At 33.6% G+C, this 17,755-nt stretch overlaps 1 protein-coding gene across 1 annotated transcript; it reads right to left on the bottom strand.

Moving 5' to 3' along the window:
• Positions 1-3,129: 3,129 nt before the first annotated feature.
• Positions 3,130-17,473, bottom strand: LOC133334475 (gamma-butyrobetaine dioxygenase). The gene is made up of 5 exons (XM_061542769.1): positions 17,183-17,473; positions 16,835-17,051; positions 13,397-13,523; positions 12,925-13,233; positions 3,130-3,445 (listed from the first exon to the last, which is right to left on the bottom strand). Exons 1-5 carry the CDS (start codon positions 17,471-17,473, stop codon positions 3,130-3,132), a joined length of 1,260 nt encoding a protein of 419 aa, XP_061398753.1.
• Positions 17,474-17,755: the final 282 nt, after the last annotated feature.

Below are 17,755 nucleotides of genomic sequence, written 5' to 3' on the forward strand. Positions count from 1 at the left end.
ACTCTATGGACAACATGGTTCTAACGTATGATTTTTCGATATAATCACTGCATCCACCCGAAATGGATGCTGACATTTTGAAGCCGGATTTTCGGTGTTTTTTGATTTTTTCTTATAATTAGGATGCACATCCAGATAACGGACTAAACTAATTATAGGATTGTAGAACTCGTGACTTTGCTTCGTTTCGTGTATATCTCATGAATGTGCTGACCGTAGCTTCTTTGCAATTGGGCTCCAAAGACGAAAATTTGGTACGTAAATTTTTATAAAAAACATATTTTTTGAGGCTAAAATTAAAAAAACTCCATTAAAATTCCGTGGAACCCCGCGTGATTTTAGTTTTTTTACGTGGCGGATCTAATGAGCCCATCCATACTCAATTCCGCCCAATAAAACGGCGGATATAGGTACCTTGAATGTGTGAAAAACTGCAAAAACTTATTTTGACAAATTAGTGTATATAATCGCGTTTTTCTTCGAATTTATTTCACATATATTCATTCTTGTGTTATCATATTCGCGAATCTGTGTGAAAATAGGTCAAAAATATATTGATACGGGAATAATATACGTATTTTATCCAAAATCGATTGTGGAGGCACATCCGCGGTTCTTAACCGAACCTTTTAAAATAGGTGTCGTTTTGTGTATTTTTATAGGAGATTACTGAAATCGGATGCGCATAAAAATCGTATGCACTTTGCATCATTTTTAGCCATTTTTAAGGTTTTTGCATAGTAAAGTGCATCGAATGGCACACTTTAGCCGAAAAATTCATAATTATTGGAAGAGATTGATTCGGTTTATACGAAAACCGCATGCATAACAACTGATTTCCGGGAATACGCGAATAGCATGCTTCAATATTGACCATTTTTATATATTGTAAGTGCAATATATTTAGTCAGTTTTAAAGTCGAAATTCTTATCAGATGAATCTACCGATATTTAACAATCATCTAAAAGAATTTGAAGAAGAAAGCGTCGCATATTTTAGAAGATTAAGGCAAAACCGTAATCCCTTAACCATACTAAAAATCGAAAATTCAAAAAAAAAAAATATTGTCTTAAATAAAAAATTAATTTATTTTATTTCAGTTGTCTTCATGTCTTTATTTGTTTTTCGCTACTATTAAACCATATTTCAATGCGATATAACTTTTGTGCATCCGAATATACCTTTATAGTGGGTGTATGTCAAAAATGGATGTATATTGAATATTCTCTACAGATATATATAACCCTCCGAAACCAGGCAATTCCAAATTACAAGCAACAAATAAAGTTACACCATGTTTCTTTGGACCAAATTCGTTTTAGAAAATTTGGAGTCGATTTACATTTTATCCAAACATTGCACATCTTAATATTTCTTTCGAACTTAATTTAAGTTCGAAGATGGGAAATACAGGTCAAAGGTGCGAGATAAGACGGGGTTTTTGGAAATTCGTACTAGAACGGTACAAAAAGTACTAAATGTGATACCATTTGTATTTGGCCAACCGGTAGAGCTATAACTCTTAAATTTTAAATGAGGGTCAATAATGGAGTGTAGAATAGATATAGCAAAGGGTTTTTTGGACATTCGAACTATAAGTATGCGAAAAGTACTAAAATGTACTAAATTTGGTACAATTTCGTAGCATGTGAATGGATAAAGCTAAAAACTTGAAATTTGGAATGCGAATAAGGGTTAAGATGTAGGGTCTATTTAAGGAGTTGGTTTTGAAAGCGTGTACTCATGTGTACGAAAAGTGCTATATGCTACTATATTTGCTACAAATTTAATTTTGAGATACAAATCGAGCTCGAATCCTGTATATGAACGTAGTTTTGGAAATTTGTTACCTATATGTACTAAAAGTACTAAATCGTACTATAATCGGAAAACTTGGATTTAGGATCAGTGTTGGGGGTTAGGATTGGGGTATGTAGAATGTTTTAGAAATTCGTACTACTGTATACTAAATTTGGTACAATTTGATTTGTCAGTGAAATTTGGAAATCATTGGTTGAGGAGGGTACTTATGGAAATTATGTGTGCTAAATGGAAAATTTGTTAAAATTTGGATTTGGGTGAATCTTTAGAGCTCGAATCATGAAATTTGGTACTAAATGGTACTCAAATTTAATTTATGGCCGATATTAATGTGTGGATTGTTTTTTAAATATTACCCATATTCGCTAATGTAGTAACGGACATATGCTAGTATTTTATAAACTTGTAAAATTTGAAGTGAAATCCGAAATATCTTTGGTAAAAACATATACCTTATAAATTTATAGCAAAAATATAACCTTTTCGTATTTTACCGAAAACTTGCAAAATTTAGTGTATATTTGAAGTGAAACCGACTGACAATTTTCTCTTATAAATATATAGCAAACATATAATCTCTGTCATACACATTTATAATTTAATTCCAATAAAAACTTATGTTCATTGATCTTATCAGAAAACAGAAAACTATGACACAACAACAAATAATTTTCGAAGGCGAAAGCAGAAGCGTAGGTCAAGTGAATGCCTGCCACAACATCAAAAATCTGTTGGATAAATAAATCTGCGGTTACTTTCACAAGCAAGCAGCTTCAGCATATGGTTGGTAGGTAGATGAAATGACACAACCAAAAAAACAGAATTTCCTCGTCTCTTGTCAAAACTTAAACCAATTTGTTAAAAAAGTACAACAATAATTTAACAAAACGATAAAGAATGTGGAAAATAAGGCGAATAATAAACGACAACGGAAAAAAAGTTCAGTTCGGCTGACAAAAACCGCATAAAAGAATTTAACGTCAATCACTTACATTTCACAGGCAATTTATTACATTAGTCTACCGAAATAAAATCAAACGCACTGTATGACATTGTATGCGTAAAGGATAACAAAAGGATCAGGAAGAGGTTTTTTGCTCTTTAAAGTAAGGCAACATAATGAGTTTTTAAACTTCTTCTTTATTTAAAAAAAAAATAATAATCAATAAATTTCGAATAGATTTTTTTGTTAAGCCAGCCAGTCAGTGGTGTCATAAATTTGCAAATGACTTTTTAGTATCCCCGTTGCACAAATCGGCTGAAGTGAATTCTCGTCGTCTACTTTCTCAATTTCCTCATTGTTATGCCTACGACGACGATGATGACTTCAATACTCGTAACTTGGAATAAATTATGTCCCAGTCCAAATAAGCACCAACGAGATGTCGCACATTCTCCTCCGTGTCATCGTAGCCCGTACGACCATGCAACAGACGAATATTATTAAATGTCAGAACGTCACCGGCCTTTGTCTTGAACGAGTGGGCGTCCTCGCGAGCCATACATACAAATTTGGCATAGGCTTCGTACCAGGGTATCACAGCATCCAGTGCCACCGAAAAATGGCTGTCACGTTGAGGTATACTGTGATTTATACGCGTATAATTTCCGTCATTGTCTAAGCTGTATGGTGATGGAGGGAGAGAATGAAGGGGGTAGAATAGAGAGAGAGAGTAAAATAAAGTTGGCAGAAAAACTCGTTTAAAAAATGCAGTCAACGTTGCTATTGATGATTATGGGATGATGAGGTTGATGATAATGACGATTGTAATCATGATTGTTTTTTGGTGGTGGTGGTGAAGCCGCTATAGGACAGAATCAATGTCTCATAAACCAAGTTCGTATTAAGAACTATACACAATGATATATATATATATGTATATATTAGGAAAGTTATCAAGAAGGAAGTAAAACTAAATTGACTGTGTTCCGAAAAGACAAAGTTTAAGCAAACAAAGCGTTGATTTTTCTGAAAATCGTCCAAACCCTGGAGTTTTAAAATTATTTTATATACACTGCCAAAGCTTCAATTCACCGGCGGCCCCATAAATCATATGTATATTCTTAGTCAGAATAAAATGTTATGAAGATTTACTCATGACATTTTCCACATACATTGTTATTACTCCTATGATTGGGATATATCGGTACAATTTTTAGGGTTTAGGGTACGTTTTTCAACGTAATAACCTGTAATTTGGTTTATTGGATATTAAAATTTTTTACTAAAAATTTTTAATATAGATTCTCTTTTTTGGGAACTTTGGAGATGTGTTTCAATATTTTGGATTCTCATTAAGTACTAAAAATTATCAGCATTGGTCCAAGTTTTGGAATAATGTCCCTATTAAAGTTCCTCCCCTTTTTCTGTATTCGAACTACCACATAAAGTAACCACATGTAAATGTCCCGACCGAATTAAGATAATTTTAATTCACGTCACATGGTGAAGGATATATAAACGACCCGGCAAAATTTAACGACATTTTTGCTTGTTTAAAAACATTTTTTCTCACGACTCAACCCGTACTCTCTCAGTTTTTAAACTCGTAGATTTTTTAAATACTTTTTTTCATTTTTTTCATTTTTTTTTGAAAGACCATTGCAGAGTGGATTTTTTAAAAATAATGTCTTCGAGAGTTTACCATGGAGTTTAAATAATTTTTTTGATGGGCAATAAAGCGTGGATTTTTTATAAATAATTTTTGAGAAGGACTGGACATGGGCTTTAAAAAAATTTCGGGTGACTATAAAAGCGTAGACCTTTAAAAAAATTTTTAGACATAGATTTTTTAAATAATTTTTAGAAGACTATCAAAGGTGGTTATTTTTTTAATAATTTTTAGGAATGACTACCAAATGAGCATTTTTAACGTGAATATTTTTTAAACAATTGTTTCAACAGACCTTCATAACTAGATAATTTTAAATAAATTTGTTCGTATGGTTATCAAAAAAAGGTAAAGTATATTTATTTCGAAGGACTATCAAATCGAAGGACGAAAGACTATCAAAACGTGGATTTAAAAAAATCGAACGACTTTCAAAGTGACATGTTTGAAACATATTTCTTCGAAAGAAAAAATGTGGAAGGGCAATGAAAGCTTCAATTGTTCAATAATAATTTTTAAGAAGGACTATAAAAGGATGGACTTAAAAAAATTTCGAAGGACTATCAATGCGTGGGTTTTTATACCCTTCACCACACTGTGGTGCAGGATATCTTTGTGCATATGTTTGTAACAGGCAAAGGGAATCGAGATAGACCTATGGTTCCTTTTGATAATATGCATAGAATCATGAGTCGATTTACGCATGTCCGTCTGTCCGTCCATGTATTTTTGTTAACAAAGTACAGGTCGCATTTATGATCCGATTTGGATTAAATTTGGCACAGTTCACTTATTTGGCCCAAGGACGAACCCTTTTGAAATTGGAGAAAATCGGTTCAGATTTAGATATAGCTCCCCGATTTTATATAAATGATGCACCAAACTCCCAATATTTGTCCGATTGGGACAAAATTTTGCACAGCGCACTGAATCAAGTCATGTTTATGTGTTTTGTTGGAATCGGTTTAGTTTTAGATATAGCTCTCATATATATAGTGATCCGATTTTATGTGATTGATGCACCAAATTTTCAATATTTTTCCTATTGGCACAAAATTTTGCACAGAATTCTGAATTAGGCCCAGACTTATGTCTGCGAAGTTTTGTTAAAATCGGTTCAGATTTAGATATAGCTCCCATATATAGTTTCGTCCCATTTTTTGGTTAATGATACACCAAACTCCCAATATTTGTCCGATTGAGACAAAATCTTGCACAGTGTACTGATTTAGGTCCAGACTGATGTCTGCGAAGTTTAGTTAAAATCAGTTCAAATTTAGATATTGCTCCCATATGGGCAATATTGCCAATTTTTAAACATAGCTGAAGCGGAGGTTCACCCCTTTATAACTCGGGAACTACTTAAGTATATGAAACAAAGTGAATAGTTTTGGGTTAATTGATCTGTCGTTGCAAACTGTCCATGATATTGACCTCCAAACTTTATTTTGGTGGAAGCTGTGTCTACTTTAATGTAAAAAAATGTGTAAAAACAGGCTGAGGCGAACCAGTTTTTTTATGTTCTCTATCGATTTGTGACTAAGCCACTCATTGCACGGTCTTCATGTCAAAATAAAACTAGAAGCCAACAAAATGGCGATTACGCCCCTTATGTATTATTTTTCAAAATTTTGACTGCATCTACCTTTAAATGATGCTGACATTTTGAAGCTCGATTTTGAGTGTTTTTTAAATTTTACTTCTAGCTTTAATGCGCAAACAGGAATTTATAAAAATCGATTATAAGATTATTGTAGCCGCGAATCTGCGTAATTTGATATGTATTTTGTGTATGTAGTATGCACAGCATCAGAGTAATACTCATCCGAAGCTGCGAATTTTGTGCGATCAAATTTCTAAAAAACCTATTTTTCGGGCCAAATTTTTCAGGGACCGAAAATAACAGTTATTTTTCAAAATGCGAACAAAAAAATCTTCATGTTAGAGACATGGGACACCAATAGTGTCATATACCAATAGATTCGTATTGAGGAGCCCATTAAGGATATTGAGTGATCTTGAGAAAACACTCTCAGTTCCCATGTTAAGGATTATTTTTTAACGGAAAAAATAAACGTTGATTTTTAACTGTTAAAAATGATTTTTATTTTTCCGTCAAAAATAAAAGTCTTTTTGGGATTTTTATTTTTTCCGTCAAAAATAAAAGTCTTTTTGGGACTTTTATTTTTTCCGTCAAAAATAACAGTTTTTTTGGGACTTTTATTTTTTCCGTCAAAAATAAAAGTCTTTTTGGAACTTTTATTTTTTCCGTCAGAAAATAAAAGTCTTTTTGGGATTTTTATTTTTTCCGTCAGGAAATAAAACTCTTTTTATGTAAAGAAGTTTATACAACTTGTAATCTGTTATAAAATTACAATTTATAAATCTCTGTCCTTATTACAATAAGTGTACACATAAGTAATCAAGATCAAAGGTAAAAAATATTTGTTATAAATTTTTAAAAAATAGTCTAGTATACCAAATCATGAATATAAATTAAAGAATCATTCCCCTGACTATTAGGTCAAAGGTTATATAAGTGGTACCAAACTCTATATGTTTATTTACGTAAAAAGACTTTTATTTCCTGACGAAAAAAACAAAAATCACAAAAAGACTTTTATTTTTGACGGAAAAAATAAAAGTCCCAAAAAGACTTTTATTTTTGACGGAAAAAATAAAAGTCCCAAAAAAACTGTTATTTTTGACGGAAAAAATAAAAGTCCCAAAAAGACTTTTATTTTTGACGGAAAAAATAAAAATCCCAAAAAGACTTTTATTTTTGACGGAAAAAATAAAAATCATTTTTAACAGTTAAAAATCAACGTTTATTTTTTACGTTAAAAAATAAATAATTAAAGTGGATCTTTTTTATTTAGGTCACATAAGTTATTTTTTACCTGATTTGATATAAGTTATAACCGTTACGGTCCCTGAAATTTTTAGATCTGTCAACTGAATGATATGGGTACCCGCGATCAATAAGGTTTTTGACGTTTCGGATGATATAAAATCTTCTTCGTGAAAATCCATCTATTAGAACGGCGGGAACTGCCCTTCCAAAAACACTAAATTTGGCAAAAAATGTTTTTGAAAATATCGCGGATTTATTTGCGTTTTCTGTGTATCATTTCCGCTTCAATAAATGACCTCATACGGATTTTGATATTTTTTGAAAAGAGAACTTTAAAAACTTCAGCCGAAAGAGAGATGTACGCAATTTATCTCAAAAATAGATTGTGCTGGCACATCCATGGTTCTTAATGGACCACATTGAAATGGTAAAGATCGATGTATTTTTTTAGGGTGCACACCGAAATCGGATGCGCATTAATGGCATATGGAGTTTTCGGAAATTATTCGCGTTTTACAATTTTTTGGGTACTTCAATGTAACGTGCGGCACATCTTAGCCGTCAAATAAAATTTCGCATAATATATATGGATTGGAAGATAAACTTCAGTACTTCCTGGAAACCGCATGCGCATCAAATGATTTTGAGAATTACGCGATTTATCTCAAAAATAGTGTGAGCTGGCACATCCATGGTTCTTAATGGACCACATTCAAAATCGGTATAGATCGATGTATTTTTTTAGGGTGCACACCGAAATCGAATGCGCGTTAATGGCATATGGAGTTTTCGGAAATTATTCGCGTTTTACGATTTTTTGGGTACTTCAATGTAACGTGTGGCACATCTTAGCCGTCAAATAAAATTTCGCAAAATATATATGGATTGGAAGATAAACTTCAGTACTTCCTGGAAACCGCATGCACATCAAATGATTTTGATAATTACGCGATTTAGACGCAATTTATAATGTATATTTTATAATATTATTTTATTTTAAGATTTATTCCTATTTATAGAATTCTAAGATTTATCGGAAGGGTCTTGATATAATCCGCAAGGCGTATACTTATACACAAAATTAATATAGGCGTATACTTATACAAGTGATTATTATTATATATGTCAATTTTTCGGCGAAATTCGGGTAAAAAAGCAGAATAATCCCAACATGTTTTTCTGAAATTTCTTGTATAAAATTAAAAAAATAAATATGATGACATTATTTTTTCGAACCACAAACAAATATTTTTCCCCAAAATCTTGTTTTGTTGTCGCTGTGATTAACAAACCGCTATACGGACTTGTGTAATTTTGATATCATTTGATTCACCATGGTGTTTAGATTATGTAGATATTTTTAAAATAATTTTTAGGTGTGTGTATGTCATTAATATAATGAAAATATTGGTGTAATCTGCTATATTTTTTTAATTTTCTCATATTTCGCGAATATGTGCAACTTTATCGTGATTGTTATAATATATTCATATTCTTACTTTACGGAGGAAGATATATATCAACGTTTTCGGTCAATATAATAAACGGCGTAATTTTAAGATTTTTTTCTTATGCCCAAAATTAAAACCTCGATAACTTTTGCGCGCATCAACCAAAAATTTGATCGCGAACGGTTTCGGAGTCAGAACATTTTTCTCTATATGTGTACCAAAAATCATTGATGTGCCACAAAAACAAAAAAGCTAATTTTTTGAAAATGGAATATTAAAAAATTGGCAATATTGCCCATATATAGTTTCGTCCAATTTTATGTGAATGATGCACCAAACTCCCAATATTTGTCCGATTGGCACAAAATTTTGCATAAAGTACTGATTTAGGTCCAGACTGATGCCTGCGAAGTTTTGTGAAAATCGGTTCAGATTTAGATATAGCTCCCATATATAGTTTCGTCCGATTTTTTGGTGAATGATACACCAAACTCCCAATATTTGTCCGATTGGGACAAAATTTTGCACAGAGTACTGATTTAGGTCCAGACTGATGGCTGCGAAGTTTAGTTAAAATCGGTTCAGATTTAGATGAATGATACACCAAACTCCCAATATTTGACTGATTAAGTAAAATTAAGAAAAAAAAACCAGTAAGGAAAGTGGTAAAGTCGGACGGGGCCGACTTTCACCACTTTGGGTAAATTCAACAGATGAATCTTAACAGACGTCGCATTTTTGATTTTCACGAAACTTAACACACATCATTCTAGACTTTATTCAGTACGCTGTACCAAATTTCGTGGAAATCGAAAGGTATACAGAGACTTTGGCACACCATTTTCCTTAAATCGGACGAAAATATATACGGGAGTTATATCTAAATCTGAACCGGTTTCCACGAAACTTAGCATACATCATTCTAGGCTTATTTCAGTACGCTGTGTCAAATTTCGTGCAAATCGAAAGATATTTAGGGACATTGGTGCACCATTTACCTTAAATCGGACGAAAGTTTATATGGGAGCTATATATAAATCTGAACCGATTTTTATGAAACTTAGCATACATCATTCTAGACTTAATTAAGTACGCTGTGCCAAATTTCGTGCAAATCAAAAGATATATAGGGACTTTGGTGCACCATTTACTTTAAATCGGACGAAAATATATATGGGAGCTATATCTAAACTGAACCGATTTTTCCCAATTTCAATAGGGTTCGTCCTTGGGCCAAATAAGTGACGTATGCCAAATTTCATCCAATTCGGATAATAAATGCGACCTGAACTTTGTTTACAATTTAACATGGACAGACAGACGGACGGACATGCATAAATCGACTTAAAAAGTGATTCTATGCATATTCTCAAAAGCAACCATGGGTCTATCTCGATTATTTTTGCCTGTTACAAACATGTGCACAAAGACATAATACCCTGTACCACAGTGTGGAGAAGGGTATAATGATGCTTGATAAGTTTTTTTGAAATCGGTTCAGATTTTGATATAGGTCTCATATATATTTCGTTCGATTTAATGTAAATGGTGGTTACACGAAATTTGGCAGAGGGTATTAAATTGAATATAGTGATTACAAAAAAACAAGTGGTGTATGCAACGGTTACTCAATTAGGTCCATGTGTTTATATAAAGCTCCCATACATAATTTATGGGAGTCAAAGGTCAAAGGACTATCAAAGGGTGGATTTTTATACCACACATAACTATGTTGTCAGGTAATTAAAGCTTTGTGCAACCTCAAGAGTTTGTAACGCCGGGAAATATTTGTCCTAGAGGCACCTAGTTGAGTCGATCTAGACATGTGTGTCCGTCCGTCTGTCCATTATAACTTATCAACACGATACAAGCCACAGTTATGGACCACGAAATTTTGCATGTAGGATGGGATCATTAACCAGAACCGTATTTTTAGTAAAGATTGGTTAAAATTTAAGGGATGAAATGGACCAATTACTTAATTTTTGTCGTTTTTTCTTGTCCGAACATCGCGAAATTTTACATATAGATAGGGGATCGGGCGCGTCAAATGGAACCTGACTTTTGTGTGAATAATGACAAAATTTGTATTCTATGGCGTATATATTTACTCTTGATGGACATAGACCCGAGAAATTAACAGTACATTCAAGTGGTTAACCTTTAAATTGATACCCATTATATAGTCGTGTGTACTCGGATGTGGGAGATAAACTTCAATATTTATAGGAGCTTTCGTATTCAGATATTATTTAGTAACCCATTAACAATAGAGGGCAGAAATATAGCACTGATCGCTTTTAAATTTTCCAAGAGGTTCCAGTGTCGAAACTTTTTTATATTAAAAAAAAAAAATCTTAATACATATTATGAAGGAATTTTAAAAACACCATACACTTCATTTTAGTTTTTCTCAATTATTTTGTGGAGGTTATTTGCCATTCGGAATACAATATGTGAAACTATAACCGATCTATGATACTTGTTCTTGAAGGGACCACCAAACCTTTTACAGTGATTATTTTTACAGATATGTTTTTGACTTGCAAATGCCTATACAATCAATGAATGATTTCACACCCACCTACCAATACTCTATACATTCATCAAGAATTCCTTCATTACCGCCAAATGTGTACAAAGAGAGACAAAAAAAAAATGCAATATAATGAAGGCACCCAGTCGTCTCCAGACGTGCTATCGCAAATGAAGTGTCATAGCGATAAAAATGTATTGGAATGTCGACGGATGGGATCGAAACTACCACCCAAACCATTTACCACAAAGGTTGTCTACTTGGTTTCAATGAATATTTCCGTGTTCCCATCACGCGCAGCCGGAACAGAACAAGGAAATAAGATAGAAACACTAGAGAATAAACTCGTAGCAATAAATAAATTGAAAATCGATTTTTTCTCTGCTTTCGTATCCTTGGTGTTTGTGTTGCACCGGGGAGCAACCAACAACGAGTGCAGTAACATGAAATAAAATAAAAAAGGCACGGGATAGGAATATACTGTACGTAACCAATATTCAGTATTGAGCGTCTAGAGACAAACTGTCGTTACAACAACAAGGATATTGTTTGTTACAACCACATATGTTTATATTGGGGAGTGCAAGTATTTATTTTTCAGCTCAGGATGATATCCTTTTAATAGGGAATTAACAATGGGTTAAGAACTTTTCTTAAGGTCTAAAACAAATCGGATTTTATAGAGAATATTTCTACAATGACTATTAAGGGGTTAATTTCTTAAGGATTATTTTTCCAAGGACTATAAAGGCGTGGATTTTTTAAATATTATTTTTCTAAGGACTTTTAAGGCTTGGATTTTTTAACATTAATTTTTCAAGGACCATTACGGCTTGGATTTTTTTAACATTAATTTTTCAAGGACCATTACGGCTTGGTTTTTTTCCAAATTAATTTTTCAAGGACTTTTTTTCACGATTAATTTTCCAAGGACTAATAAGGCGTGGATTTTTTCACGATTAATTTTCCAAGGACTATAGCCTCGTCGATTTTTTCAAAGATTATTTTCCAAGGACTATAACGGCGTAGATTTTTTAAAGTTTAATTTTTCAAGTACTTTTAAGGCGTGGATTTTTTATTTAAAGATTAATTGTTCAAGGGCGTAGATTTTGTTCAAGATTATTTTTTTAAATACTAATATTTTCAAGGACTTTTAAGGCTTGCTACTTTTACAGTTGACACTGTTCCGCTGCTTCTATAATCCTTTGTCATAAACTATGAATAGTTTAGCATAAAAAAATCGATATCACTTCAACTACGCTATACACATCCTGCTCGACCTCCCTCACTCTATCTGCTCTGAAAGCAAAAACAGCTAAAAATCACAGGTTTCTGATAAAAAACTACCAGTACACTACAGTGTGTGACATAATGTTTTTAACAATAAATTATTCAAAAGAATATTTTCGAAAAATAGACACCAACAACTATTGCAAATCCTTTAGAAAACTGCAGTTCAATAAAACACCCAACTACCACCCCAAACCTAAAGACCCTCAAACAACACACTCTTCATTCCATTTCAATTGATGACTAAAACGCAAGGTGACTATGATGGCATGCGATTGTGAGAATGAATTTCAATTGAGGTTATGTTTGTTTTTCGTCGGTTTTTTCAGTGTGTTTGTTTTTTCTTCCTTGACTCTTACCATATGACCGGAGCACGCCAAATGTTATGGAAATTTTTGCCATCCTCACTGCCAATGTCATTCCAATCCACCAGGGTCTCCGTTAAAATCTTGTAATCCTCTGGGTATTCCGTTTTCATGCGATCGGCAATGTGGAAGCCATCGACCAACAGATTACTGCCACCCTGAGATTTCGATTGCACCATGCAGTGTAAAATATTGCAGCCGGGCTTGTATTCGTAGTAGGGCAAATCGGTGTGTAATGGCAGTGGATCCGAAAGATAGGCAACGTTCTTAGCACCTGGTTTATTTTGAACAATAAACTCCTCACTTTGGTAAATGTGTGTGTGTGTGCGTTTAAGTGTGAGTGCGGTTTGCAAAGAGGTTGGCAGCCAGCAAACAAAGGAAAATATTTAGCCAAAGGATGAGAGAACATAAAAAATAAAACTTAAATGCAAACACAATTAATTTATATGTCACACAATTTATTTACCCATATGTCGTGCGACGTATGAAACCAACACGCTCCGCTAATTGCCGCACCACTGTCTTATCGATGGGTGCATCTCTGATTAGGGCCACACCATAAACGGCCAAGGCTTCCAGCCAGTTTTTAAGGGCTACAAAATAATAAAAAAAAGAAAAACGTGAATAGCGTTAATAAATTTTAGAAAATGTAAATATTATATTTTAAAAATGGAATTATTCCTCAGGGTTTCCTATATGAAAATGAAAAATATTCGTACTCAGTGCCAAGGCTCAGTGGGAAAGAATTTTTTTCAGTAGACTAAAAAAGGGACTACCAAACATTAAGTTTTCAGGGACTTAGGAAAAATTTTAATCTAAACCAATTGTTAACATAAAATAAAGAATCCTCAGTGACTGAAATTTCTCAGAGAATTACGAATTTCATTCTACAGAAAAAATTACCACAAAAAATTACTTTTCCGTCATTGGCGACCTTTGGTTTTTATTTTACAGAACAATATTTTCTTAGCCGGAGTAACAAAAAACTTAGTCTTTAGAGACAGAAGACTGAAAAATTAGTCTTCACTAACCTAGGATTTCTATATTTGGATTAAAAAATTACTTTTTGTAGAACAAATCAGTCTTCGGTGGACGAAGATTTTCCTCCTATAGAGGAAAAGATTTTCCTCCTATAGAAAAACATAAGTCCTCAGTCGGTTTTGCCGACAGATAAACAACCTACGACATTTTTCTACGCGATATTAGTTTGCCGAGATCTTCCGATTTAGTGGGTAAAGGAAAACGTTGTTATATATACCCTTAATCTATGGTTTGGGGAGGTAGATACCAAGAAGTGTTACCTTATAGACACAACTTCAACTTCAAATTTCGTATGAAATTTGCCAGTTTTTTTTTTTTTTTTGACCCTTTGTTTAGGGAGGTACCAGAAGCAAAAGAACAATCTTCAGACTTGATATAGGAATCAAATCGGACACTACATTTACATGAGGTGCTGATGGCTTTAGCTGATATTTTTTATAAATTTTTTATACCAGCCAGTTTTACTGCCACGGAACTCAATTTCACGATATTTGGAATCTCTTGACCGAATTTTGTTTTCTAGATGTGAAGATTTATGTCCATAAATGCAAATCTTGTAATTTAACACAGAAATATCTTGGCTGATTTAACCCGCTGAATATTGACCAATCAATACGAAAGCAGCTCTCCAATTAGTTGGCCGAATTCCCTTCCCCATTGCCAAATACTTCGTTCCATTTAAGTTCCGAAATAATATATAATAACCGAAAATTGTAGGCCTTGACCATAACCGGAACCCCATGCAAAATTTTCTAGCCACCAGCACTACATTTCCACCGTTTAGTGTGGTAATGGTAATACTAATCAATATCAGAATGGAAATATCGAGCATAATTTGTATCTATTTCAAGGTAGCCACTCCTCTTGGATTTACTTTCACCATGTCGGCTCTATGTCCTTCTGGAGTAAATATATACGCCATAGAATGCAAAATTTTTAATTTTTCACACAAAAGTCTTGATCCATTCGAATCTTTTAATAATGACCGATCTTTATAAAAGCTGTCATACTCCCCTTTCCCATGTAAAATTTTGTGAGGTTCTGGTCATAATTGTGACCTATAGGGCATCCAGAATAACCGACAAAAATAAAGTTTTTTGTCAATTTCCTCTCCTAAATATTAACCGATCATTACCAAAAAACAATAGGGGACAGAACCGGCCCTACATGAAATAAATCGTGACGATTGGTTCATAAATGTGTAAGGGACAGACGGGCAGTCGGACACACATGCCTACTAGTTCGATTGGTATACTACAAAGTGGGTCTACGACTGATATTTCGCGGCGTTACAAACCCTTGGAGGTACTCACAGCTATAATACCCTGACAACATTGTTGTGTAGGGTAAAAAATGTGAACGATTCACTAGAAGAAGTTTTACCAATAGGCCCCATTGTCGAATTTGATCTGTGATTGATAAAAATATTAAGATTTTTATTAGATTTCCAAGATTAAAAAATACTTTAATCCTTTGTCGGAGAGATATCAGAAGTTCAGGACCGGTAAGCCCCATATTCTAATTTGCCTTAGGTTTGGAAAAAATATTATATCCATTACTCCTTCCGAGGGAGATATTTGAAAATCGACTCCAAATTGTCTGGTTCAAAGATACTTTGAGTCTAAAACCAAAATTTAGATGAGGAACATAGAAAACTGTATACACTCTCATTTTAAATCAGTCGGGACATTCATACTGAAACTATTTGATTGTTAATTGTCGGCCAGAAAGTCATACATGCTCTGAGAAAATCAAATACAAAATTAAAAGTAATTTTCTTGGACTATGTCAAAATATGAACCAATATCGAAAATAATCGGCAAACATGTATTTAAACCTCCAAAAACCTTGAATGCTAAAATATGGCTCCATCGGTTGAAAAATCTTACTTAAAATTACCGAAAATATAACAGAACCCTCATATGGAGGGCATATCGAAACTTGGAGTTACATAGACAATTTTCTGCAAAAATTAGGTGGGACAATGTAGATAAAATCTTCAAAATATCGAAATAGGTGGGAACTATTTTTTGAAAAAACTATTCTGAACTATTCTGAAAAAATATATTTTTCACCCTTCAATAACCTTGAATGCATATTACAGCCACTGCGTTGCAAAAATGCGGCTAAAACCTTCAAAATACCGACATTCGGACCGGACCTTTATATGGGGTTATTTCACAACATGGATTTATATTTTATTTCTGCATTGATGTCACCATCTATAGTTCAAAAAAATTCAGTCACTTCGAAGAGAAAAATGCGGCTATAACCTTCAGAAAACCGAACGCTATGGAAACTCAAAGTACCGTTTTGGTTGAAAAACGTGCCAAAAATCCCCGAAATATCGAATATTTGAAGAAGCCGTTTTATTGGGGGCTATACCAAAACGCCAACCGATATATACCCAGTTACTCAATATCTTAGGAGTAGGAACAATGTATTTGCAAAATTGCAAAGGTCTATCTGAAATTTTGCAATCTCTATCGTGATAACAACAGACGGACATGAATACTTCGAGGTATTACAAACGGAATGACAAATTTAATATACACACTACTTTATGGTGGAAGGTATACAAATAATACTCAGGAATTGCGGAACTGAAGACTATTTTTATTTTTTTTTTTTCATAAAAACCCCTCAATAACTGAGGACAGAATTTTTTCTATTGGAAAAAATGCCCAGGCATAATTTTTCCTATGGAAAAAATTCTTTCTTTAGTTACTGAGGTGTTTTATATCGAAATAAAAAAAATTGTCCTCAGTGCCTTCTAATTAACCTCATGTTACGTTACTCTAGTTTTTGACCTCAATAACTCCGGATAATTAATTAATTTTTGTCCTGCAAATTTCCAACTAACCTTCATCATTATTCAAAACATTTTTATAGTCAAAAATTTGATTGATTTCTTTAAATTCAGCACCACGCCAATGTTTTGCCTTTGGACGGTAAAAACCACTTAAATACTCCTGACGTCGCTTATCAACGAAAGCACGTTCGCGCAGCCATTTCAAATCGTAGACCGATTTATGTTTATCACTCCAGTCGATAATCAATTGTTTGGTTTGCTCATTTGTCTACGGGGGAAAAAGAATCAAAACAATTATGTTACGGCTCATTAAAATCAATGAGGATGCAACAGTCAGTCAGCCAGACAGACAGCTAAGCAACCAGTCGGTGTGGCAACCAGACCGTCTCACTCACTCACTTGTAACTTCTCAACGCGAACATTGACATCAAATTTATCCCAGTCATGTTTACGTGACTTTGAAGTGGGATGAAAACATTGTGTACAGTAGCAATTATCACGTAACCAAACACTGGGAATTTTTAGCGCTTCCCCGGCGGTGGAGGTGCTGGCAGCACTCTCGTCTGGTTGCACCACAACAAATTTGTCATTTTCCACGGTGGCACTAATCAGTCGACGTAATAGATGATTAACGCGAAATTGCGATGGGGTCGTTGTATTGATTAAACGATTTAGAGATTTTGTTAACATTTTTTTAGTCCGTTAAATAGCGATGACGATTCCGCGATGTTAATGCAATGCCGGTTTGCAGGGAACTATTTTTCAATTGTTGTGCTGCGATAGATAATAGAACTTATGTTTGCCTCAGCTATGATAATGAGTTTTTAAGCGCAATGAGTTTTTGAGTCATTATCAGTAATCGGGTCTTCTTATCAATGAAATATTGGTACTCTCAGCAATGTTTGATTTCAAATTAAACGAGTCATTTTAGCGTATACTCTTGTTTATTTCGATTCTACTTTGTTGTTGTTG

Source organism: Musca vetustissima, unplaced genomic scaffold (assembly GCF_032173495.1).
Source record: "Musca vetustissima isolate MV318-11 ecotype Yass unplaced genomic scaffold, APGP_CSIRO_Mvet_v1 utg34639, whole genome shotgun sequence".
NCBI lineage: Eukaryota > Metazoa > Arthropoda > Insecta > Diptera > Muscidae > Musca > Musca vetustissima.

Coding starts and splice junctions, on each gene's coding strand:
- LOC133334475 (XM_061542769.1), bottom strand. CDS start 17,473: ATGTTAACAAAATCTCTAAATCGTTTAATCAATACAACGACCCCATCG. Junction 17,052..17,182: donor TTCGCGTTGAGAAGTTACAA/GTGAGTGAGTGA, acceptor TTTCCCCCGTAG/ACAAATGAGCAAACCAAACA. Junction 13,234..13,396: donor ATACGTCGCACGACATATGG/GTAAATAAATTG, acceptor CATTTACCAAAG/TGAGGAGTTTATTGTTCAAA.